This window comes from Chiloscyllium plagiosum, unplaced genomic scaffold, assembly GCF_037043375.1.
Source record: "Chiloscyllium plagiosum isolate Xiang-an unplaced genomic scaffold, Cpla_swu_hap1 HiC_scaffold_7, whole genome shotgun sequence".
Classification (NCBI taxonomy): Eukaryota; Metazoa; Chordata; class Chondrichthyes; order Orectolobiformes; family Hemiscylliidae; genus Chiloscyllium; species Chiloscyllium plagiosum.
In genome coordinates this window covers 40,024,870-40,050,789 of record NW_028270145.1, presented here as the reverse complement: position 1 = coordinate 40,050,789, position 25,920 = coordinate 40,024,870, and the positions used below count along the sequence as shown (strand labels likewise).

Sequence of the window (25,920 nt, the reverse complement as noted above, 5' to 3'; positions counted from 1 at the left end):
GTGGTCTCATCAAGGCCCTGTCTAATTGCAGAAAGACATCCCTCCCCCTGTACTCAAATCCTCTCACAATGAAAGACCACACACTGCCTGCTTCATCTACATGCTCATGTCCAGCAACTGGTGTACTGGAAACCAAGGCCTCATTGCGTGTTCCCCACTTACAATTTACAGCCATTCAGGTAGAAATCTGCCTTTCTGGTTTTGCTCCCACGTTTGTGCACACTATCAGCCACACATCTGGACAGTCTCTCAATTTGTACCACTCACGCTCTGCCTCATCCTAATAGTACACCCATCCACCCACCTTTGTGTCATTTGCACGCTTCTAGATTTTACTTTCAGTTCCCTCATCTAAAGCCTGACTTCTTGTGGCAGATTCTCTCTGACTTTTGACAATTACACTTCTGTTTTTCTCCCAGGTGCGTGGATTATCACGGGAGGCACATTTGCTGGGGTGATGAGGCATGTTGGAGAGTCAGTGCGACACTGTAAGATGACCAGCCAATCCAAGAAACAACAGATTGTGGCCATTGGTATTGCGAGTTGGGGTATTGTGCATAACCGAGAGAGGCTGATATCTGAAGAGGTGAGCCACATTTAGGTAGACCCTGGAGAGATAGTTAGACAAGTTAGCCCAAAGAGAGCATGTCTGAAAGCTGGAGTGATGAGCCATATAGGAAGAGTGTACCTGATAGCTGGAGAGAGGAGCATTAGAGAGGAAGAGACTGATATATGAACAGGTGACCAACAGAGAGGGAATCTGATAATTGGAGAGGTGAGTGAATGGGAGAGAGTGCGTGATAGCTGGAGATGTGACCGATAGAGGAGAAGAGATGGAGAAGCCCAATTTCTGGAGTTGAGCCAGAGAGAGAGGCTGATAACTGGAGATGTGAGCCAAAGCAAGCGAGGGAGGCAGAGGCTCAGAGCAGGAGAGGTGAGCCATACAGTAAGAGGGAGCTTAATAGCTGGAGAAAAGAGCTGGTGAGAGAGAAAGAGATTGATAGCTGGTGGGAACAGGTGGGCCACAGAGAGAGAGTGCACCTCATAGCTGGAGGGATGAGCAGTAGAGAGAGAAGACCTGATAGTTGGAGAGATGACCAATACACAGAGATTGTTGGCTGGAGATGTGACCAATAGACAGAGGACTGATAGCTGGAGAGGTGAGCCACAGAGTCACAGGGTCATAAAACATGGAAACAGTCCCTTCAGCCCAACGCATCCATTCTGATCAGCCTTCCTAAACTGAACTAGTTCTGTTTGCCTGCATTTGGCCCATATCCACCAAAACATTCCTATCTATATACCTGTCCAAATATCTTTTAAATGTTGCAATTATACTTGCCTTGATCACTTTCTTTCACAGCTCATTCCATATATGCATCATCTTGTGCGTAAAAAAGTTGCCCCTTCAGTCCCTTTTAAATGTTTCCTCTCTCACATTAAACCAATGTGCTCCAGTTCTGGACTCCCTTATCCTGGGGAAAAAGACCTTGGCTATTCATCTTCATGATTTTTAAAATCTTTATAAGGTCACTCCTTAGCCTTCTATGCCTCAGGCTATCCAGTCTCTCCTTATAACCCAAAACCTCCAGTCTCAGTAACACCCTTGTAAACGTTTTTTGCACCCTTTCCAGTTTAACAGGGTGACCCGAATTGTGTGCAGTACTCCAAGTATGGCCTTACAGCCATAATATGTCTCAACTCCTGTACTCAATGCTGTGACCAATGAAGCCAAGCCTTCTTTCCACTCTGTCTACGTGTGACACCACTTTCAAGGAACTACACCCCTCGGTCTCAGTTTGACAACTTTCCTGATGAAGGGCTTTTGCCCGATTTTCCTGCTCCTCAGACACTGCCTGACCTGCTGTGCTTTTCCAGCACCACTCTAATCTTGACTCTGATCTCCAGCATCTGCAGTACCCACTTCTACCTAACACTCCCCAGGAACCTACCAATAATTGTATAAGTCCTACCAATGTTTGTTTTACCAAAATATAATACCATGCATTTATACAAATTAAACTCTGTTGATCGAGATCCCATTGTACTCAGAGATAACCTTCTTCACTGTCCACTTTACCACCAATTTTGGTGTCATCTGTAAACGTATTTACCATGAACGTAGAACATAGAACATTACACCATTCGGCCCTCGATGTTGCGCTGACATATCTGAGAAGAAACCTATCTAAAACCCATCTTTCCTGCACTATTCCATTTTCATCCATACAATTATCCAATAACCATTTAAATGCCTGTAAGTTGGCGAGTCTACTACTGTTGCAGGCAGTGTGTTCCATGCACCTACTACTCTCTGAGTAAAGAAACTACCTCTGACATCTGTCCTGTATCTATCACCCCTCAATTTAAAGCTATGCCCCCTCGTGCTAGCCATCACCATCCAAGGAAAAAGGCTCTCACTGTCCACCCTATCTAACTTTCTGATTACCTTATATGTCTCAATTGAGTCACCTCTTAACCTTCTTCTCTCTAACAAAAACAACCTCAGTCTTTCCTCATAAGACCTTCCCTCCACACCAGGCAACATCCTAGTAAATCTCCTCTGAACCCTCTCCAAACCTTCCACATCCTTCCTATAATGCAGTGACCAGAACTGTACACAATACACCAAGTGTGGCTGCACCAGACTTTTGTACAGAGTTTTGTACAGCATGATCTTATGGTTCCGAAACTCAATCCCTCACTAATAAAAGCTAACACACTGTGTGCCTTCTTAACGACCCTATCAACTTGGGTGGCAACTTTCAAGGTTCTATGTTCATGGACATCGAGATCTCTCTGCTCATCTACATTAGCAAGAATGTTACCATCAGTCCAGTATTCTTTATTCCTGTTGTTTCTTCCAAAGTGAATCACCTCACACTTTTCTGCATTAAACTCCATTTGCCAACCCTCAGCTCAGCTCTGCAGCTTACCTATGTCCCTCTGTAACCTGCAACATCCTTCAGCACTATTCCACAACTCCTCTGAGTCATCTACAAATTTACTCACCCACCCTTCTACGCCCTCATTCAGGTCATTGATAAAAATGACAAACAGCAGTGAACTCAAAACAGATCCTTGTGGTACACCACTAGTAACTGATCTCCAGGATCCATTTCCCATCAACCTCCACCCTCTGTCTTTTTTCAGCTAGCCAACTTCTGATCCAAACCACTAAATCACCCTTAATCCTTATTTCCAATACACTATAGAAAGCTTAAGGATTTTCCTTGATCCTACCTGCCAATAACTTCTCATGTCCCCTTCTGGCTCTTCTTAGCTCTCTCTCTATATCTTCCCTGGCTAACTTTTAACTCTCAAGAACCCTACCTGAGCCTTCACGTTTCATCCTAACATAAGCCTTCTTCTTCCTCTTGACAAGAGAATCAACTTCTTTAGTAAACCACAGCTCCCTCACTCAACCACTTCCTCCCTGCCTCACAGGTACATACTTATCAAGGACACGCAGTAGCTGTTCCTTGAACAAGCTCCACATTTCTATTGTGCCCATCCCTAGTGGTGTCCCTTACCTCCCACATTCTGCAGAAGGAACATTCAACGCCCTAACCTCCATTCCCACTATCTAAATTCCCAATGAAAAGAATGAAAAAAAGGACGCAATAAAACCTAGTCCCCTTACCAATCCGGCACCATGGCAAACTGGTACAAAAGATGGCATCAGGGTTGAGCTGGCAAGATGGATACAGAACTGGCTTAGCCATAAGAGACAGAGGGATGCTTTTCAGAATGGAGGGTTGTGACTAGATCGGGAGAGTGCCTGACAACTGGAGAGCTGAATCATCATATACATGAGAGGGAGAGTTCAATAGCTGGATCGGTGAACAATAGAGAGAGAGAGAGAGAGAGAGAGAGCCTGGTGGCTGGAGACATGAGCAGTAGACAGTAAGATCCAGATAGCTGGAGAACTAAGCCTTAGAGAAAGAGTAATACAGATATCTGGAGAGAAGATGATCCATATAGAGAGAGAGAGCCGGATGGCTAGAGAAGTGGCGATCCATGGAAAAAGAGACTGACAGCTGGTGCGAGGAGTGATTGAGAGAGGGGGAGAGAGAGAGAAAGAGAGATAGAGAGAGAGAGAGAGTGTTAGAGTGTTAGAGAGAGAGGCAGAAAGGAGCCTGATGGATTGAGAGGTGAGCCAGAAGGGAAGGAGTTTCGTGTAACTGCAGAAGTGAGCCGCAGAGGGAAAAATGAGAAGTGAGCGTAGAAAGATATCCTGATTTCTATAGGGAGACACCTGCTAATAGCAGGTCAGTTGTTTGATACAAAGACATCCTGATAACTGGGGAGGTGAGCTATAGAGATGGTGAGAGACTGATGATTGGAGACCAAAGGAACTGCGGATACTAGAAATCAGAAACAAAAACAAAAATTGCTGGAAAAAGCTCAGCAGGTCTGGCAGCATGTGTGGAGAGAAATCAGAGTTAACGTTTTGGGTCCAGTGACCCTTCTTTAGAGCATGAGGTAGTTGAAGAAGTACACCAGGAGAAAGAGAGAGAAAGAGAGAGAGAGAGAGCCATGCTGGGGAGAGACAGGGGTAAAGTCACTGGACCAGTAATTTGGAGGTCCAGTACTGGTCTGAGAACATCAATTAAATTCATTACTAAATTACGTTAACTATTTAAAACATGGGAGTTTAAGCTACCCCATTGTAAAAGGGGTCATTTCGAGAAGGCAATGTTCTAAATATGACTCCAGACCCACAGGCTTAAGAGCCCTCTGACAAAGCCAAAGCTATTCACTTCTATCAAACTGCCAATGAGTATCGGATTGTTTTGTAGCAGATCAAGATGGCAGTTGCCACTACCTTCTGCGGGGCAATTAGGGCGAGGCATTAAATGTTGGCCTTGCTTGCAATGTCATGAATGAAGAAATCAAAGTTCAAGGACAGCCCTGAAAAGAAGGACCACTAGCTGGATCTGAGCTGTGAGGTGAGGTCACATGTCATTGATGGACATGGAGGTTATAGAATTTGAAATCTTAGTTTTCCTAGAGGGCTTCACTCACATTCTACCTGACTGATCACCACTTCAGCAAGAAGACAGAAACTAAGCTCTCTCTAAGCTGAAATGCCAGAGGCAGAAGTGATATAACAGCTATACTGCTTGTAACTAATCAGAATTCACTTTCCTGGAACAGGGCAGGTTTCCTGTGGAATATTACATGGATGAGGCCAATCAGGGCAGACTATCCTGCCTGGACTACAACCATACCCACTTTATCCTGGTTGACAATGGCACCCATGGACAATATGGTGTGGAGATTCTCCTAAGGGCCCAATTGGAAAAGTACATCTCAAAGCAGCGAATGGGAACTGAAGGTAGGGCTTGTCCACCTGTGGTTTTGCGTTAGGCAGTTACATTCACCGTACGTTGAGTTTAACACTTCAACCCAACTGGTGCAATCATTGCACTGGGAGTGTTGGTGAAGTAATACAGACAGAATTTAAATCTGTATCTAACCTGGCCATTATCTTTCCTGTAAGTGTTTTATGTGACTGTTTTCGAACTTTACTATATGGAGTCTGTTTTGTGATACATTCCATAGACACTTTTAATCTCAATTGAAACAATGCTGTGACCACACTGGACTCTCAGTGAACTTAGTCATTGGCTGTCTCTGTTTCGGGAATGTTTGATGGAAACAGTGTCAAGGGGGCTTCACTGTATCTAACTCCATGCTGTCCCTATCCTGGGAGATTTTGATGGAAACAGTGTTAAGGGAGCTTTACTTTTTCAGGTTATAAGATTCAAGGCAGCTTTATTGTGTACCTAACTGTGATGTATTTCTACAGGGAGGGATTGGGGATGGTGCAGGTAGAGCTATACTTTCAGTTTAAAACGTGTCCTGGGAGTGTTTAATGAAGTCAGTGTAGAAAATACTCTGTTTACAATTCAAAAGAGTAGGGAAGCTTTAAGTTTAAAAGAGTAAAAAGATTTGTACCTTGTATCTGACCCCATTTTCAGTTTAAGAGTAGAGGAAGCTTTACTCATTATCTAATCCCATGCTAAACCTGTCCTGAGAGTGTTTGATGAGGTCAGTGCAGAAGGAGCTTTACTTTCAGTTGAGTGTCAAGAGAGCTTTACTCTCTGTCTGTCCTCTGCTGTACCTGATCTGGCAGTGCTTGCTGGGGGCAGTATAGAGCAAGCTTTACTTATAGCTAACCCCATGTTGTACCTGGCCGGTCCTGTTCTGGGCATGTTTGATTGTAGAGATTGTAACTCGTCTATGTTATCAGAATCCTGAGACTGTTTGATGTTTGGATTGGAGGTGAGGATAATGCCCGTCTGAGCTGTGAAGCTTCTCAAAGACAAATAGCTGAAAATATCTACCCAATCACTCATGCGGTGTAGACGCTCCTGCCGTAGAAACTGTTGGAAATGTTGGAACTTTTAAAAGAGGAGATGGAACATAAATCACAAAAACTGTGATGGTAACTATCATGTCTGATTTCTGAGGTGATTCCTCCAGCAATATTGCTTTCAGTGAAACTATGGGCAACAACTTTTGCGTAGATTTATGGTTTTCCTGTCTGGAAGGGAAGGGCAAAAATCAAGAATGAAGGATCTGATTTAGGAATATTGCTTTCAATAAGGAGCCCCACTCTCTCACTATGTATGTTTAGAACGCGTGACCCAAAGGAAAGAAGGTATTGTTTAAGAAAGCGGAAGATCTTACAGCTGACAAATTCTGATTAATAATTGTTTTCTAGATGTTGGAATTGAAACCCCAATTGTATGTGTTGTCCTTGAAGGAGGCCCAGGAACTCTGAACGTGAGTGAGAAAAGCAAGATTCAAACTTGTATTTCTTTTCACCCTATTTACAACTTCTTGATGTCCCAAAGATTACAAATAGAATAAGTTCCTTTAATAGTATACTTAGATTAAATTCCCTACAGTGTGATAACAGGCCATTTGGCCAACAAGTCCACACCAACCCTCTAAAGAGTAATCCACCCAGATCCATTTCCATACATTTATCCCTGACTAATGACTAGGCAATTCACCACAACTGCACATCTTTGGATAGTGGGGGGAAACCCACACTGACGTCGGGAGAATGTGCAAATCCCATTGCAGGTAGTCACCCAATGCAGGAATTGAACCCAGGTCCCTGTGGTTGTAAGACAGTAGTGCTAACCACTGGGCCACCATGCCACTCTACATTTGCAATGCCAGAACCTATGCAGAACATCTCCCCTATAATGTTGTTGAGACCTGGTCAATATTCAGTTAGAAGTGCTGTTGGAAATCTGACTCCACTTGAGAAGATAGATGAGGCCTTTCTTTGATGAATAATCTGATAGCTGGCACCTCTAACAGTGTGGCATTCCACAGTGGTGCCACCCTCCCTCCACCCCCCCCACCCCCAACAATGTAGAACTCTCTCATTTCTGCACCCCACCCCATAGTGAGATGCTCCCTCATTACTTCCCCATTCGACAATGCAGTACTCCCTCAGTCTTACAGCCACCCCCACAAACCCTCAACAGTGCAGCGCTCCCTCAGATCTGCAGCCCCCACCCTGACAGTGTGGCGCTCCCTCGGTTCTGCAGCCACCCTCCCTCCTGACAGTGCAGTGCTTCCTCAGTTCTACATGCACCCCTGACAGTGTGGTGCTCCCTCAGCACTGACTCTCTGACCCCGGGCTTCTCCAATCAAAAGCAGGGGTAGAGGCCTTGCTCGTGAGTCCAGCGTCTCTAACTTTTGGTCAAGATCCTGGGAGCTCAGGCCTGAAGGAGATTCTGAATTCGGTGCCTTGAACTCTCTCCTTACCTTCTCCAGGGCCGTGCTGCTGCCTGACAGTGACGCTTTGCTGCAGTTTCAGGAAGGTTAAAGCTGTGACTTCCTCAGCACTTCAGGACTTCATTGATTCCTAGTTGGATTGTCAGATCAGAAACGTGACCCACCTTAATTACAGGCTGCAGTTCATCATTGAAGCATGTTGTTTTCTTTTTGAGGGGCTGAAGAAGGGCGTGGTGAGACTAATGTAAGGGAGTAGCTTGGAGCAAAAGGCCTCCTGTTGTGTAAGGGCTGCCATGGGCTTTGTTGTTTAGTAACGGTGTTTGTTCTGTTATAGACAATATACAATGCCATGGGCAATGGCACCCCCTGTGTAATAGTGGAAGGTTCAGGACGAGTAGCAGATGTTCTGGCTAATGCGGCTGACTTGCCCATGGCTCAGATAACCATCTCCTTCGTCCAGAAGCAACTGCGCATGTTCTTTGCTGAAATGTATGACAAGTTCTCTGAGCGGGAGATAACATCATGGACCAAAAAGGTACAACGATATCCATGTCACTGTGGCTGCTGTCTATGCTATTACAATCCCTTCCGGATTTTGATAAAAAGTGTGTGAGTGTGTGTGTGCACGTGTGGGGACCTTCTCAGATGATGGGGTTGAAACACTATACACACCACACTCTATTCCCCACTCCAATGGTTTCTTCAAAAACTCCACTGAATGTGTCCCATGTGACTGGGATTGAACTCTCACAAATTGACTGCCTGAGTTCTGCCATTTCTAAATGCTCACCAATTCAATCTAGAACTGGGGATTTTAAGAGATTTCCCACTAATGACTCAGATGAACTGCCTATAGATATGGCTGAAATGAGACTCAATTTAAGGGGAAACCAATATTTATACTCCTTAAACTGGCATTCTTGTTAATTGTCCAGATGAATGTAAGATACAAAGATTTGATGAAAGGTTTACTTATTTTAAGCAACATTCACGTTGACAGCTTTCAAATGATTTATTGACTCTTGGATCTGTCAATAGTCTTTTTCTCCAGTCATGGGCAGTATAATATCTACACTCCAGTTATTCGGCATATTTCTCTTGTTTAAGGGCTGTTGACAAATTTCAACCATATATTATGTTATCTTCTATTGAACTATAGGAGAGTTACATGCGAGCATGAGGCCATTCAGTCCATCGTGTTTGTCTCAGTATCCTGAAACGGCTCCTCAAGAGCTCATGGACTGGACTAGGCTGCACTGCAGAGCACCTCGTTTGCTCTCACAGCACCTACTCGCTCTGAGTCTCCTGAGATACTCACAGCAACCCTACCTTCTCTTTTCTTTTCCTCTTTTTGTCCTTTATCAGGCTCAAGGGACAGACACAAAACCAGGAAGCTTGACATGGTTATCAGTAGGCCTCAGTCAAATTAATGGGTTAGCCTTTGATCAGTGGGTTCGGGTACTGTGGCAGCCCCTGGTACCAATCCAGAGGCTTAGACACAGTCAGTCAGTCAGCCACTTGGGGTGGTTAGAGTCAGGATTGTCTCCACATAAGGGGTAAGGGGCTGAATGTCATGCAGCCCTCATTTCATCTTAACCTTTTCTGCTGAAATGGGAGGCGTTTTCTTCCTGACAGGCAGATATTACATGAATGGTGACAAATAAAAATAACAGAATGCTGGTGCGTGTGAGGGACAGTGTGTGAGATTAATTAAAGCAAGCATTTCTCTGTGGACAAGCAGTTTTCATCATCCAATTTCCAACCTTTCTCTTGACCACATCATTATGGCAACTGTGCGCTCTTCTGTCAGTAGTGGACATCTTTTCTAGCCATTTGCCATTGGCAACAGAGTCACAGAGTGATAGATATATACAACACAGAAACTGACACTTTGGTCCTTCATAACCATTCTGATCAGATGTCCTAAATAAATCTAGTCCATTTTGCCAGCATTTGGTCCATATCCCTTTAAATTCTTCCTATTCATATACCCATCCAGATGCCTTTTAAATGTTGTAATTGTATAAGCCCCCACCACTTCCACACACGTACCACCCTCTGCATGAAAAAGTTGCCCCTTAGGTCTCTTTTATATCTTTCCCCTCTCACCTTAAACCTATGCCCTCTAGTTTTGGACTCCACAATCCTGGGGAAAAAAACGTTGTCTATTTATCCCATCCATGCCCCTCGTGATTTTATAAGCCTCTATAAGGTTACCCCTCAGCCTCCATAGTCCCCATCTATTGATATAGCTCAAACTCTCCAACCCTGGCAACTTCCTTGTAAATCTTTTCTGAACTATTTTAAGTTTCACAACATGCTTGGAGACCAGAATTGCACGCTATATTCCGAAAGTGGCCTAACCAATGTCCTGTACAGCTGCAACATGACCTCCCAACTGCCTACTCAGTATGCTGACTCCATGGTTGAGTTTTCCTTCTTACTGATGTCAGGCTAACTGGCCTACCGTTCTCTCTGTCTCTCTCTCCTGTCATCCATCATTTGATTACATTTGCCATCCTACCAATCCACAGGAGCTATTGTAGAACCTGGGAAACACTTGGAATTCAATGCTCTTTCTCCATATCATCAGTTCACAGTCAAAACAGAGCCCAGTTATCCACCTTGGAATTTGCAAAACCATTTTGAATAAATTCCTTCTGTCCAGTCACCTCAGACAGTTGTTTCAAATCATTTTAGCTGTACATTCAGATTCTCACTTCCATCATCATTTGTAAAATAACTGATGTCAAGTGTTTTTTTAATAAACTCAGCATAACTTCATCACTCACAAGTTCCCCGTGAAAGACTTTTTTTTCACCTTTTAAAGACCTCTTTATATTATCTACATTTTCACTTTCCTTTTCAATTTTAACTTTTTCTCTTCATGGCTAATTTTTAACTTGGTCTTTCATTTAGATATTGGGAACTGTTCTCTGCAAATGCCCCATTTACATGCTGTACAAATGCAAATCTGTTTTGTTGATTAGATCTGATAGTTGAAGCTTGAGTACAGATCTGAACTGAATAGTCACATCTCCCATTACTGAGAGGTCAGGACCAATTGCCAGTGGGGGGAGATACGGGGAATAATGCACTCACAATTGCTAGATGTGGGGGATTTATACAAACAAGTGACAGAGAATTCCTCCTGCTCCTGTTTCTTCTCAACAAGACCATAAAATGTCAGCTGTTTCGCCCTTCGAGTCTGCTTCGCAATTTAATGAGATCATGGCTGACCTGATAATCCTCAATTTCACCTTCCTGTCTATTCTCCTTAACACTTGATCCCCTTACTGAATAAAAATCTGTCTGTCTCAACCTTGCATCTATTTATTGATCCACCCTATGCCCTAAAAGAATTCCACAGATTCACTATTCTCTTTGAGAAGAACATCTCGGTCTTAAATGTGCAAACCCTTATTCTGAGATCATGCTCTGTGGTCCTAGACTCTCCCATTACTGTTCCAACCCTGAGCCGTTAGCCTGATCCCCACTCCAACACTTTTCTTTCCACAAGTAAGCTTTACTCTTAAAATGCATAACCAAGAAAGATTATAAGACCATTTCAACTGGAATATTACATAACTTGAAAGAACACTCAACTTATTCTCTGGGCAAGCTGTACTGCTTGATTCAGTTGATGTACGGTAGTTCTGCTATTACGCAGTAGTTGCGTTCCTGTGTGACCCACGCTACACAAAAATCACGCAATACAAATACACTTAAAAGTGTTGCAGGTATAGTCACGTTACAGACGACATACACTTTAAAAGTTTCTGTTTCAGAAAATGTGTCCCGCATTCACCCAATCGCCAATTGACATTAACGGAAGACATGTTAAAGCAGAACTACCTGTAGTTGTTTTACATATACAACTTACTTTATGTCAGGTGGACAGCCCAAGGGCAAAACATTTCAAATTGGAAAGCGCAATTGATATAAAGTTCTCGAAGCATCATGTTCAAGATCTGCTATTTTCAATGCTCTGGAACACTCAGTAGTTCTGACTGTTGTTATCACGAGAATGTTTACATAGCTCCTATCCCAGCTGAATAGTTTCTGCTCATTTCCTATAATCATGCACCAACCCTTCGAGGAGCATCCCACCCAAACCCGCCACTTACTCCATCCCCCTAGCTCCACATGGCGTTTTTGCCATGGCTAACTCAGCTAAACTGCACATCCCTGGACACGACAGGCAACATAATTTTAGCAAGGCCAATCCATGTAACCCAGAGAACGCTGGAAAAACATGCAAACACTACAGAGAGTTCCTGGCATTGTGCCACTGTGCCTCCCCTCTTTGACCCTCTGAACCCATACTGGTATCTCTGTACTGCAAACCTCAGTCTCTTTGGCTGAGTTTCCCTTTTTGCTACCAGAAGCTGAGCAGTTATATGTGTGTTACTGATGAACGTGGTTGTAAAATCAGTAAATTACTGCTCGTCCTCTCTCCTCAGATTCAGGACATTGTTAGGATGAGGGAGCTGCTGACTGTTTTCAGGACGGAGAAGTCGAGGAATGATGAGTTGGATGTTGCCATTCTGGAGGCCTTGCTGAAAGGTGGGTGTGAACAGGTCCAGAATGTCCGAATGGTAGGGGCTAGATTCTCTGGTGTTTTCATGCTGGACCTTAACCTTGGGCTCCTGATACAGCCCCAAGGGACAACAGAGAGACAATAGACCAGATGCATCTCAGCAAGCGTTTTGACATGGCAGACGGGTTTGAACAGGAACCAAGCCTGGTGGGTCTAATCCGGGCAGGAATCTGACCACTGTTTGTGTGGCTAGATGTTTGGAGAAGATTCTCAGTCCATTCACGAGCGAGCCCCCCCCCCCCCCCCCCCCCTCCCCCGCAACCCAAGTTGTGGAACTAAGGGAACTCATTCAAACATTATCTCCAATTGAGGCGAGCTTGGAAAATGTAATTTCTAGAGTGACAGAGAATTGGGGCACAAAGGGAAATGCAGCTAAGGTTAAATATGGTGCACTCAGCCAAGATTCAGACTCAACAATCAGAGAATTTTGGTTGAAGATTGACCCTGGGCTTAGTTGTTATTATTTATCAATGGGATATGGGCACTATTGCCTGGGCCAGCATTTATTGCCTGTTCTTAATGTCCTGGAGGACAGGTCAGGGACAAATCCATTGGTGTGTGTCCGGAGTCACACGTAGATCAGACCGGGCAAGTCTGGCAGATGTCCTTCCCAAAAGGACATAGGAACCAGATGGAATTTGATAACAATCAACAATGGCCACCAGTAGACTAGTTTTTTGTTATATTCTACTGTTCTTTTTAAATCAAATTCAAATTTCACCATCTGCCATGGTGCGATCTGAACCCACGTCCCCAGCGCGTGAAGCAAACAAACACAGAATGCTGGAGAAACTCAGCAGGTCTGACAACATCTATGGAGGAGAGAAAGCCGAGTTATCGTTTCCAGTCCGGTGGCCCTTCTTCAGAACTGAAAGCGTTCTGTTTCCCTCTTTGCAGATGCTGCCAGATCTGCAGAGTTTTTTCCAGCAATTTGTGTTTCTGTTTTGACATTAGTTTTGCTTCTTTGTTTTATTCCCAGAACATAAGCTCGGTGTTCTAGATTACTAGATCAGTGACATTAGCACTGCACCACAGTTTGTTTGCATTGCATCAGTCCCAAACATTTAACATGACCTGTTTCCCTTCTGTTTGGATGCCTCAGCCTCTAGTTCCCATGGGCACAAAGGCCAGGAGAACCTGGATCACCAGATGAAGCTGGCTGTGGCCTGGAACAGAGTGGATATTGCCAAAAGCACCATTTTCACCGATGACAAACATTGGAAGGTGAGTCCCAGTGTGCTTGGTGCAACATTCAGGCTTTATTGCAGGTCAAATTTCTTCTTTCTTGCAGATTCTTCGCCATGAGCTGACAAACCAATGGCAAGGACTGAAAAGGAGTCGGAAATGGAGACACTTCCTTTTGGCATGATGTGAAGTGGCCAGAATGTCAACCAGAATGTCAGCCATTGTTTGCTAATGCTCTCATGCATCCCTGACAACCTCATTTGCTCACCAATGCAAATGTAATAGGATTAAGATTTTCTTGCCTTTCGAGAATCTAGCACTGGGACCAAACAGGGCGCTTTGCCCAACTTGGCACCAGTGAGTTTGGCATTGCAGTGTTCCCAGAGAGTGATCTCTGTGCTCATGGTCATGTTCCTATGGCCTATATTATCGAGAACGGTCCAATAACTGGTCACTCACCAGGCATCAGCTAACTCAGTGGGTTAGTTTCTTTAAAGCAGCAAAGCATTGGAGTCATACCTGGCACAAAAGGAGATGGTTGTGGTTATTGGATGTCAGTCATCTCAGCTGCAGGAATTCCTCAGGGTACTGTCCTGGGCCCAACCACCTTCAGCTGCTTCATCAATGACCTTCCCTCCATCATAAGGTCAAAAGTGGGGATATTCAGCAATGATTTCACAGTGCTCAGCACTGATTGAGTCTCCTTCGGTACTGAAGTTCAATTGCAACAAGATCTGGACAATTTCCAGGCTTTGGCTGACAAGTGATACATAACTTATGCGCCACAAAAATACCATGTCGTGACCATCTCCAATAAGAGACAATCTAACCATCACCCTTGATACTTATTGATGTTACTATCACTGAATGCCCCACTATCAACAACCTTGGGGTTACTATTAACCAGAAACTTAACTGGACTCGTTACATAAACATAATGGCCACAACAGAAGGTCATAGGCTAGGAATATTACAGTGAGTAAGTCCTGACTTCCCAAAGCCTGCTAACATCTACAAGACACATGTCAGGAGTGTGATGGAATACTCCTCACTTGCCTGGATGGATTCAGCTCCAACAGCACTCAGGACAAAGCAGCTTGCTTGCTTGGCATGATATCCACAAGCATCCACTCCCAGCAATGCCAATGCTCAGTTGCAGCAGTGTGTACTATCTACAAGATGCATTGCAGAAATTCACCAAAGAACTACTGTGCCACCATGCCGCCCACCGTGTGGGCAGCACGGTGACACAGTGGTTAGCACTGCTGCCTCACAGCGCCTGCGACCCGTGTTCAATTCCCGCCTCAGGCGACTGACTGTGTGGAGTTTACATGTTCTCCCCGTGTCTGCGTGGGTTTCCTCCGGGTGCTCCGGTTTCCTCCCATAGTCCAAAGATGTGCAGGTCAGGTGAATTAGCTATGCTAAATTGCCCGTAGTGTTAGTTAAGGAGTAAATGTAGGGGTATGGGTGGGTTGCGCTTCGGTGGGTCGGTGTGGACTTGTTGGGCCGAAGGGCCTGTTTCCACACTGTAATGTAATGTAATATAATCTAATCTAAACCTCAATCAGCACCTTCCAAAACCACAACCACTTCAATCTAGAAGAGCAAGGGCAGCAGCTATATGAGAAAATCTTCAAGTTCCTCCTCAAGTCACTCACCATATACCGCCATTTCTTCACTGACGCTTGGTCAAAATTGTAGAATCCCCTCCTTAAGGCCATTGGTTCAAGACTGCAGTGGTTCAAGAAGGCAGCTCACCACCACCTTCTCAAGGGCAACTAGGAACAGGTAATAAATGCAGGCACAGCCAGCAAAACCCACATCCCATGAAGGAATAAAAAAAATTGCTAAGCTGATATGACCACAAAGCAACTATTTCTGAGTCAGAAACTTGCAAATCCACGGCAGAGGAACTGCCTAGCAAAGTCACAACATTCTGTGCACACAACATGTGGGATCCTTAAAGGCAAGGTACAGAAACAGCATAAAGGACTCTCTCTGAGAATATAATCAGTGTTTCAATCTTTTAAGTTGTTGTTTTGTGTGTTACATTTTGCATAGATAACCAATATTATGTTTTTAATCTTAAATTTTGTCTGAAGAATCTCAACCACAGGATGACACAGTGGCTCAGTGGTTAGCACTGCTGCCTCACTGCAGGATGGACCAGGGTTCGATCCCAGCCTTGGGTGACTGTCGGTGCAGAGTTTGTATGTTCTTCCTATGTCTATGTGAGTTTCTGCTCAGTGTTATGGTCTCCTCCCATCATCCAAAAATGTGCAGATTAGGTGGATTAGGCATGTTAAATTGTCCGTCGTGTCCAGGGATGCAGAGGCTAGGTGCATTAGACCACAAGAGATACAGAAATAGAGTAGGAGGCTGGATTTGGGTGGGATACTCTTCTGAGGGTCAGTGCAAACTTAATGGCAAAATTGGTTTCTTTCTGTTTCTTAGAATCCCTAAAGTGCAATCACATAACCCGGTTGTAACTAGCTGTTATACACTATGTTAAAATAATCATTTTTCCTGATGAAGGGCTTTTGCCCGAAACGTCGATTTCGAAGCTTTTCGGATGCTGCCTGAACTGCTGTGCTCTTCCAGCACCACTGATCCAGAATCTGGTTTCCAGCATCTGCAGTCATTGTTTTTACCTCTAAAATAATCATATACTAGAATGGGCTATTTATAACTAAGATGAGGGCAAATGTTTTTACCCAGAGAGTGGTGTGGCTGTGGAATTATCTGTCACAGGTAATGGTTAAGGCATTGGATGTTTTCAGGAAGAATTTAGATATAGTTCTTAGCATTAAGGGGTTTCAAAGGATATGGGGAGGAAGTGGGTACAGGGACTGAGTTGATGATCAGCCATGATCTTGTTGACTGGCAAAGCAGGCTTGAAGGGCTGAAAGGCCTGTTTTGGCTTCTATTTTCTATTTTACTCCATATCCTATTCAACACAGTCTCCCTTCCACCTAAAGCCTTTATTAGGCATTGTTCTCTTTCCCCCACCCCCGCCCCACCATAACCAGCCTGCTGTCAGGAAGCTGTCTATTCTGAGCTTGCAGTAAAGTGCTTGGGAAGCCAAAAAAGCTTTTGCTGATTGACAGCGAGCCCTCGCCCTCCTCCCATTCTCGCTAAGAAATGCTCAGAATTGGCCAAATATGGTTGTCTCTGAATTTTCCACACTCCAGCCGCGAATGGCCAGTACACAATTAACACTCTGTCCTCAAAATATTGCAATCCAACTCTTTAGCTTTTAATTTTCAAACCAGCCTAGTCCCTCCTGGACACTAATCCCTTTATCGTTCAAAGCAACGCCAATCTTCCCGGCTGGTGAATCTTGCATTTGCAATTCTCTCTACCTTTTTTGCCATTCCTTTCCTTTTCATCCACACTCCTTTCCCTTCCATACTCCATTATCCATGTGGGGTTTTGTCAGCTACTTTCTCAACACTTGTGTGATCGCTCATCCCTCAGGTTTCCTGTGTCTTTTCTCTGTTGTTGCCCTCAAGGATCTTGTGTCAGTTGTTTGCGCCTTACCGTCTGTTGGAAGTCAGTATCATTGCTCCCAAAAGGCTCTCAGCTCTGACCTCTATCACGACAAGTGATGGCTACCAGGAGGCGGAGCCAATGCTCTCAAGCCTCCCTTTGAACAAGTCCATTCGGTCTCTCTTCTGATTGAAGCATCACTGCAGAGCCATGAGGCTGTGCACCGTGAAGCCCAGGGATCAACTTTGTAAAGGCTCCACTGAACACTTCTCACATTTTCTCACTAATACCATCTAGATTCACTAATCAACTGGCACTCGGGAGTAAGAAGCTAAATGGGAGACTCAGAGCTATAGACAGAAGGCAGCAGATGAGTGTTCTCACAAAGGGCCAATGCACAATGGTCCACATTCAGTAGGCATAGGTGTTACAAATGGAATGTTGGTCTCTATTTCAAAGAGAATGGAGTATAAAAGTAAAATAAAACAAAAAAACAGTAGATGCTTAAAGTCTGAAGCAAAAACTGTAGTTGCTGGAGAAACATAGCAGGTCTGGCAGCATCTGTAGAGAGAGAAAACAGAGAGAAAATGTTTTCTGTCCAGTGATTCTTCTTCAGAATGGCTCTGAACATCAATCATACTGGATTCAAAACACTAACTCTGCTTTCAGTCTCCACAGACGCTACCAGACTTGTTAACTTTCTCCAGCAATTTCTGTTCTTCTATAAAAGGAGGGAGATCTTGTTGAACTGTGCAAGGCACTAGTGAGACCATAATTGGATACAGTGAACAGCTTTGGGCCTTTTACCTGTCAGGGCGTTGAACTTGAAATCCAATGGGGTCTTCCCATATGTGTTTGAATACTTTTTTGTGACATAGAACATTGGAGCACAGGAACAGGGTCTTTGGCCCATGATGTTGTGCTGAATATGACACCAAATTAAACTAATCCCTTCTGCCTGCCCATGGTCCATATCCCTGAACTCCTTGCTTCTTCATGTTGTTTTCTAGTTCTTCCTTAAACAAGTTAGACAACTCCCATCAGACTGTTATGAATTAATTGGCCCAGGTGTCCCACAATACCAAAATGGACAAATCAAGACAAACTCAAGCCAGTACCAATGAAAAACAGTACCAAGTTATTCGGAACAAAGGTACGCCAACCATTAATACTAGACATACTGTCTCTAATCTGATTTGGCTCCTTAAGGTTACAATACTTCCCAAGTCACTTGCTGACTTAAGCAGTTGCGAAGCTGCTTTCCTCCTCTCTGTCTCTCTCTTTCTCTCTCTCTGAATGGTCATCTGTTCTTTGCTGTCGCCACACTGGTCTCAGAAGGCCTCAGACAATTCAGGTAAATCTTGTTTTTATGCCTTTTAGATGGTTTTCTGGAACTTTCTATAGGCCAATCAGGGAGAACACTTAATAGTTGGAAACAGCTAATCATTCCCATGGCATGCTATTTTTCATTTGTGTATGTAGCAGGACCTGGCACCTTTCTGTCTGAGCCCTCCATTGTTTAGTGAAGAAGTTGCTGGTGATGAGTTAGTCCAGGATAGCTGTTGCCTTTTGCATTACTCTCACATCATTAGTACCTGGCTGCTGTGTGGGTTTTGTGATTTCAGAGTTTTATTTGACCAATGTATCCAGCTTCCTCTGCTATTTGGCCAAGTGAGCAACCTATCCGTGTTTTAGCAGACAGCAGGCTGCTACAATGTGCTTATCTGAAAGCCCCTTAGACGACCCTATTATATTGGCCTCCACCATTACGTTGGCCATGCGTTCCAGGCACTTACTGTGTAAAACAATTCGGCCCTCACACCTCATTTGAAGTTTTCCCCCTTAAAGGCATCCCTCTAAGGGTGAAAATAGATATGTCCCCTGGGCCTGATGGCATTTATCCTAGGATTCTCTGGGAAGCAAGGGAGGAGATTGCAGAGCCATTGGCCTTGATTTTTATGTCCTCGTTGTCTACAGGAGTAGTGCCAGAAGATTGGAGGCTAGCAAATGTGGTTCCCTTGTTCAAGAAGGGGAGTAGGGATAACCCTAGTAACTATAGGCCGGTGAGTCTCACTTCTGTTGTGGGCAAAGTCTTAGAGAGAATTGTAAGGGATAGGATTTATGAACATCTGGATAGGAATAATGTGATCACGGATAGTCAGCATGGTTTTGTGAAGGGCAGGTCGTGCCTCACAAACCTTATTGAATTCTTTGAGAAGGTGACTAAGGAGGTGGACGAGAGGAAAGCAGTAGATGTAGTGTATATGGATTTTAGTAAGGCGTTTGATAAGGTTCCCCATGGTAGACTACTGCAAAAAATACGGAAGTATGGCATTGAGGGTGAGTTGGAGGTTTGGATTAGGAGTTGGCTGGCTGGAAGAAGACAGAGGGTAGTAGTTGATGGCAAAGGTTCATCTTGGAGTGCTGTCACTAGCGGTGTTCCGCAAGGATCTGTTTTGGGACCATTGCTGTTTGACATTTTTATAAATGACCTGGAGGAGGGGTTAGAAGGTTGGGTGAGCAAGTTTGCGGATGATACGAAAGTCGGAGGAGTTGTAGACAGTGAGGAAGGATGTGGCAGATTACAGCGGGATATAGATAAGCTGCAGAACTGGGCAGAAAGGTGGCAAATGGAGTTCAATGTAGCTAAGTGTGAGGTGATTCACTTTGGTAGAGTAATAAAAAGATGGGGTACTGGGCTAACGGTCGGATACTTGGTAGTGTGGATGAGCAGAGGGATCTTGGTGTCCATGTACACAAATCTTTGAAAGTTGCCACCCAGGTAAATAGTGCGGTGAAGAAGGCATATGGCGTACTGGCTTTTATTGGTAGAGGAATTGAGTTCCGGAGTACTGAGGTCATGTTGCAGTTGTATAAGACTCTGGTGCGGCCACATCTGGAGTATTGTGTGCAGTTTTGGTCGCCATACTATAGGAAGGATGTGGAGGCACTGGAACGGGTGCAGAGAAGGTTTACCAGGATGTTGCCTGGTATGGTAGAAAGATCGTATGAGGAAAGCCTGAGGCACTTGGGGTTGTTTTCATTGGAGAAAAGGTTTAGGGGTGACTTGATAGAGGTGTATAAGATGATTAGGGGTTTAGATAGGGTCGACAGTGAGAATCTTTTTCCACGTATGGAGTCAGCTATTACAAGGGGGCATAGCTTTAAATTAAGGGGGGGGTAGGTATAGGACAGATGTTAGGGGTAGGTTCTTTACTCAGCGAGTCGTGAGTTCATGGAATGCCCTGCCAGTAGCAGTGGTGGACTCTCCCTCATTTTGGGCATTTAAGCGGGCATTGGATAGGCATATGGAGGATAGTGGGCTAGTGTAGGTTAGGTGGGCTTGGATCGGCGCAACATCGAGGGCCGAAGGGCCTGTACTGCGCTGTATTCTTCTATGTTCTAGTATTAGACATTTCAATTCTGGGAAAGATATTCTGACTGTCAACCCTGTCTATGCCTCTCATAATTTTATGAACTTCTATTAGATCTCCCCTCAGGCTCCACCGCTCCAGAGAAAACAATCCTGGTTTGTCCAGCCTCTCCTTAGAGGTCATTCTGTCCGATCCAAGTGACATCTTGGTAAACATTTTCTGCACCTTCTCCAAATCCAAAGTTGATTCAGGTTTGTTTGAACTCTCTAGTGGCACACTGGGAGTATCCCTACCCCTGGAATGGGAGACCTAGGTTCAAATCCCACCGGCTCTAGAGGTGTATAATAACATCTCTGAACAGGTTGATTAGGCAAAACAGGCTATTTTACAAAGAATCCAGAGAAGATTCACCAGGCTGATAATAGGCGTGGAGGGACTCTCTTATGGGGAGAGGTGTTCACTGTGCGACCACAAGGAGAGTGGGACTCGTGGGTGGAGAGAGCCTGTCCAACTCACCCAATTTCCTGATGCTGGGTCACCCTGCTGAGAGCGTTTGAACAAAGTAATCCTCGCTCCCGTTGCTTTCCACCCTATTCCCAGGAGCCCAATTCTCAACCTGAACGCATTTCACTTGTGGCATTTTCCAGCATGGTGAACCCCCCACTTTGTCCACTACTGGAGCTGGACCAGCCATGGTGGTCATGAATTGGCCACATTGAGGGCCTGGTTGATGGGGGGGGGGGGGGAGATGAGGCATGCTGATCATGGGAGTATTAATTTAGCTGAGGTGATGGTGGCAGCACCCAACTCTCTTCCCTCCTAGTGATTAATACTAAGCAAGCACCCCACTTGGACACCACCGTTTCCACTCAAATTTTTAATTTCCCTTTGCTTCTCCAAACTCGGCCTACAGCACCTCATCCTGCTGTCTACCTTCTCACTTGTATCTTTCTTCAGCACAACCTCTGGCTGTTTAACCTTGACACTGCAGATAGTTTTGTAACATCTTTGACTCTGGCACTAGGAAATCCTGCAGTCAAGTCTGCAGTCACACCAACTGTCTATTCCCTTAACTATGGCTTTTCTGACCCACCTCTTCCCCATCCTCTGCAGTTCAATTATCATTTGTGCCATACGCTTGACTTTGACTGATATCGCCATCAAAACCTTCATCAATATTGAGTATTGGCTAGTCAGCAAAGAGTACTCAGGCACTTGAGGATTCCACTTGTAAGAAGAAAAAGAATGAGATGGCAGAGGGTTTTTTGATAGAAATAGTGGGCAGCGAAATGGGGAAAAGGCACAAGACTGGCAGTAGGGAATATAATCAGTGTAGTAATGATGGCTCGAATCTGCACCATAACAATTCAGTGATAACCTGCACAGAGTAGTTTGCAGAACTGGAGCAGGTTACTGAGAGAAGGAGTCCTGCGTTGAAGGTGCATTCACTGTTCATGACTCGACCCAGTAACTCATTTGTTTCTCTGCACGCCAGCCCCACCACCTCCACCAAGCCATGTTCGCGGCTCTCGTCAGTGACAAGCCCGGCTTTGTGGAACTCTTCCTGGAGAATGGTGTGAACCTCCGGGAATTCCTCACGCCGGAAATCCTCGAGCGGCTCTACAACAACATTCCACCCTACACTCTTTTGTACAAGAAGCTGCAGAAAGTGGTGCAAGGAGGAAAACAAACTCACGTCAGTGATACGACAGACAGCAAAAGGAATGTCCTCCTCCACCATGTTTCCACAGTCCTCCAGGAGCTGCTCGGGGAATTCACTGAACCTCTCTACAGAACACTGAAAGACGTTCAGGACAGAAAGAAGGTCAACAACACGGCAATAAAAATAAATGTAAGTACTTTAACTCTCAGGAAATGGAAACCACTCTCAGATGTGGGTTAGGTCCAGAGTAATCTTCCTCCACTCTTTTCAACTCCCACAGTCCAAAGATGTGCAGGTTAGGGTGGATTGGCCATGCGAAATTGCCCGTAGTGTTAGGTGAAGGGGTAAATGTAGGGGAATGGGTTTGGGTGGGTTGCTCTTCGGAGGGTCGGTGTGGACTTGTTGGGCCGAAGGGCCTGTTTCCACATTGTAAGTAATCTAATCTAATCTAAAAAACTGAAAGTCAACCTACCTGAATACTGTTTCCCTCAAACACATCCAGGACAGGAGTACCTCGGAGTTAGACACATAATTAAGCTTCCTCAACACCTTATCCATCAAAAACTCCCAGGACTGGCACAGCACAGGGTTAGAATCAAAACAAAACTCTCTCTACTCTTTTAGTCTGAAATGTGAGCTCTGACTACTCCTTTAAACAGAAAGTAAAGCAATTCCCCCTTCCAACATTTTCAGGATAAATCCAGAATGGGGTAGAAACAGAGTGAAGCTCTTTCTACTCCTTTGGAGTGGAGTTCTGAAGAAGGGTTATTCGAAGAACCGAAGAGTTATTCTCTCCACAAATGCAGCCAGACCTGCTGAGTTTTCCCAGAAATTACTGTTTTTGTTAATCCCAGGGCAGGGACAGCACAGGGTGAGATACAGAGTAAAGCTGCCTCTACACCGCACCCCTCCCCCCCCCCCCCCCTTCAAACATTTCCTGGACAGGGAAAGCACAGGGTTAGAAAGAGACTAAATTTCCTCCACCCTTTCAACTGAAAGTGAAGGTCCCTTGACACTGGCTCCATCAAGTGCTCCCATAACAGGGACAGCATGCAGTTCGATACAGAGTAAAGCTACCCCTACATTGTCCCCATCCAGAACAGGGTGAGATACAAAGTTAATTTTCCTTTACACTGTTCCTATTAAACACATCAAGGACAAGTACAGCATCAAGTTGGATGCAGAGTAAAGCTCCTTCTAAACTGTAGCTGTTAAAGAATGCGCATAGTTAGATATAAAATAATGTCTCCCCTACATTGTCCCATCAAACACTTCCAGGAAGGGACACTGTTTTTTTGATGCTGCCTGCGTTGTAGATCGAGCAGATAGAACTGATTGTTTCTGGACGCAATTGGGCTGACTTTGAAATGAGGCCCTTACAGCAATGTGGTTGAGCTCAGTCCCACGTGAGGAGAAGATTGAACAATGACAAGTTCAGTGCTTCCCACAGAACTCTCGTTCAATAAATATCTGTAATACGATAACCACGAAACAATTGCCCATTGTCAAAACAAAAACACCCATGTGGTTTACTAATGTCCTTCAGGGAAGGAAATTGCCATCCTTGCATAGTCTGGCCTACATGTGACTCTCGACCCACAGCAACGTGGTTGACACGCTTTATAAGGATGTTGCCAGGATTGAGGATTTGAGCTATAGGGAGAGGCTGAATAGGCTGGGGCTGTTTTCCCTGGAACTTTTGGAGGCTGAGGGGTGACCTTATAGAGGTTTATAAAATCATGAGGGGCATTGATAGGGTAAATAGACAAGGTCTTTTCCCTGGGGTGGGGGGAGTCCAGAACTAGAGGGTATATGTTTAGGGTGAGAGGGGAAAAAAATTAAAAGGGACCTAAGCAGCAACCTTTTCATGCAAAGGGTGGTGCATGTATGGAATGAGCTGCCAGAAGAAGTAGTTGAGACTGGTACAATTGCAATGTTTGAAAGCATCTGGATGGGGATATGAATTGGAAGGGTTGAGAGGGATATGAGCCAAGTGCTGGAAAATGGGATTAGATTTAAGTGGTCTATTTGGGAATAGTGGGAATGCAGGTTAGGGCAGTTGAATGTTCCTCATGCAGTATGCGGGAGATAAGGGTCACCTCTGGTGTCCCTGCTGGCTTCATTTGTGGGAAGTGCACACAACTCCAGCTCCTCGAGAAACATGTTAGGGAACTGGAGCTGGAGCTGGATGAACTTCGGATCATTCAGGAGGCGGAGGGGGTTATTGAGAGGAGTTACAGGAAAGTTGTTACTCCACAGCCACATGAAGAAGGTGGATAGGTTACCATCAGGGGTAGGAAAGGGAACTGGCAGGCAGTGCAGAGGTCTCCTGAGGTGGTTCCTTCAACAACAAATATACCATTTTGGATATTGTTGGGGTCAGTGAGGACTTACCAGCAGTAATTAATGGGGCATGGGTTCTCTGGCGCAGAGTCTGTCCCTGTTTCTTAGACAAAAAAGAAGGAAGAGGAGCAGAGCTTTAGTCACTGGGGACGCCATAGTTAGGGGGACAGATGGGAGGTTCTGTAGGAATGAGAGCAAGTCTCACGATTGGTTTGTTGCCTCGCAGGTTTGTGATGTCTCTGATTGTGTTTTTGGGATCCTGGAGGAAGAGCAGGGTGGGGCATGGTCCACTTAGGCACCACATTGATAGGAAGAAAGGTGGGGATCTAAGGCAGAAATTCAGGGAGCTAGGATGGAAGCTTAGAGCTAGAACAAACAGAGTTGTTATCTCTGGTTTGTTGCCCATACCACGTGTTCATGAAACGAGGAACAGGGAGAGCACAGAGCTGAACACGTGGCTGCAGGGATGGTGCAGGAGAGAGGGTTTTAGATTCTTGGATAATTGGAGCTCTTTCAGAGGGAAGGTGGGACCTCTACAAAAAGGAATGGTCTTTACCTGAACCAGAGGGATACCAATATCCTAGGGGGAAATTTGTAATACTCTTTGGGGTCATTTAAACTAATGCAGCAGGAGGAGGATAGGAGGTTGAGGGTAGCGAGGTCAGGGATAGGTTTACAAGTTCGCAAGAGGGCACCAGCAATCAGGATGTTAGGTTGAAATGTGTGTACTTCAATATCAGGAGCATGGTTTGGTACCTGGGATTTCAATGCTGTGGCCATTTCAGAGACATGGCTAGAGGAGGGACAGGAATGGTTGTTGGATTAGTGGTGCTGGAAGAGCACAGCAGTTCAGGCAGCATCCAAGGATCTTCGAAATCGACGTTTCGGGCAAAAGCCCTTCATCAGGAATAAAGGCAGTGAGCCTGGAGCGTGGATAGATAAGCTAGAGGAGGGTGGGGGTGGGGAGAAAGTAGCATAGAGTACAATGGGTGAGTGGGGGAGGGGGTGAAGGTGATAGTTCAGGGAGGAGAGGGTGGAGTGGATAGGTGGAAAAGGAGCTAGGCAGATCGGACAAGTAAAGGGGACAGTGCGGAGCTGGAAGTTTGAAACTAGGATGAGGTGGGGGAAGGGGAAATGAGGAAGCTGTTGAAGTCCACATTGATGCCCTAGGGTTGAAGTGTTCCGAGGCGGAAGATGAGGCGTTCTTCCTCCAGGCGTCTGGTGGTGAGGCAGTGGTGGTGAAGGAGGCCCAGGACCTCCATGTCCTCAGTAGAGTGGGAGGGGGAGTTGAAATGTTGGGCCACGGGGCGGTGTGGTTGATTGGTGCGGGTGTCCATGAGAAGTTCCCTAAAGCGCTCTGCTGGGAGGCGCCCAGTCTCCCCAATGTAGAGGAGACCGCATCGGGAGCAACGGATACAATAAATGATATTAGTGGATGTACAAGTAAAACGTTTATGGATGTGGAAGGTTCCTTTAGGGCCTTGGATAGAGGTGAGGGA

At 45.1% G+C, this 25,920-nt stretch overlaps 1 protein-coding gene across 1 annotated transcript in view; it reads left to right on the top strand.

The window, feature by feature from the left end:
* The window catches only part of trpm2 (transient receptor potential cation channel, subfamily M, member 2), a 178,453-nt gene that overhangs the window by 43,722 nt on the left and 108,811 nt on the right, over nucleotides 1-25,920 (top strand). Inside the window, exons 7-13 of the mRNA XM_087988956.1 lie at nucleotides 420-586; nucleotides 5,161-5,341; nucleotides 6,734-6,795; nucleotides 8,102-8,302; nucleotides 12,231-12,333; nucleotides 13,470-13,591; nucleotides 21,911-22,267. Coding sequence (XP_087845082.1) covers nucleotides 420-586; nucleotides 5,161-5,341; nucleotides 6,734-6,795; nucleotides 8,102-8,302; nucleotides 12,231-12,333; nucleotides 13,470-13,591; nucleotides 21,911-22,267 — 1,193 coding nt within the window. The remainder of the gene's footprint in view (nucleotides 1-419; nucleotides 587-5,160; nucleotides 5,342-6,733; nucleotides 6,796-8,101; nucleotides 8,303-12,230; nucleotides 12,334-13,469; nucleotides 13,592-21,910; nucleotides 22,268-25,920) is intronic.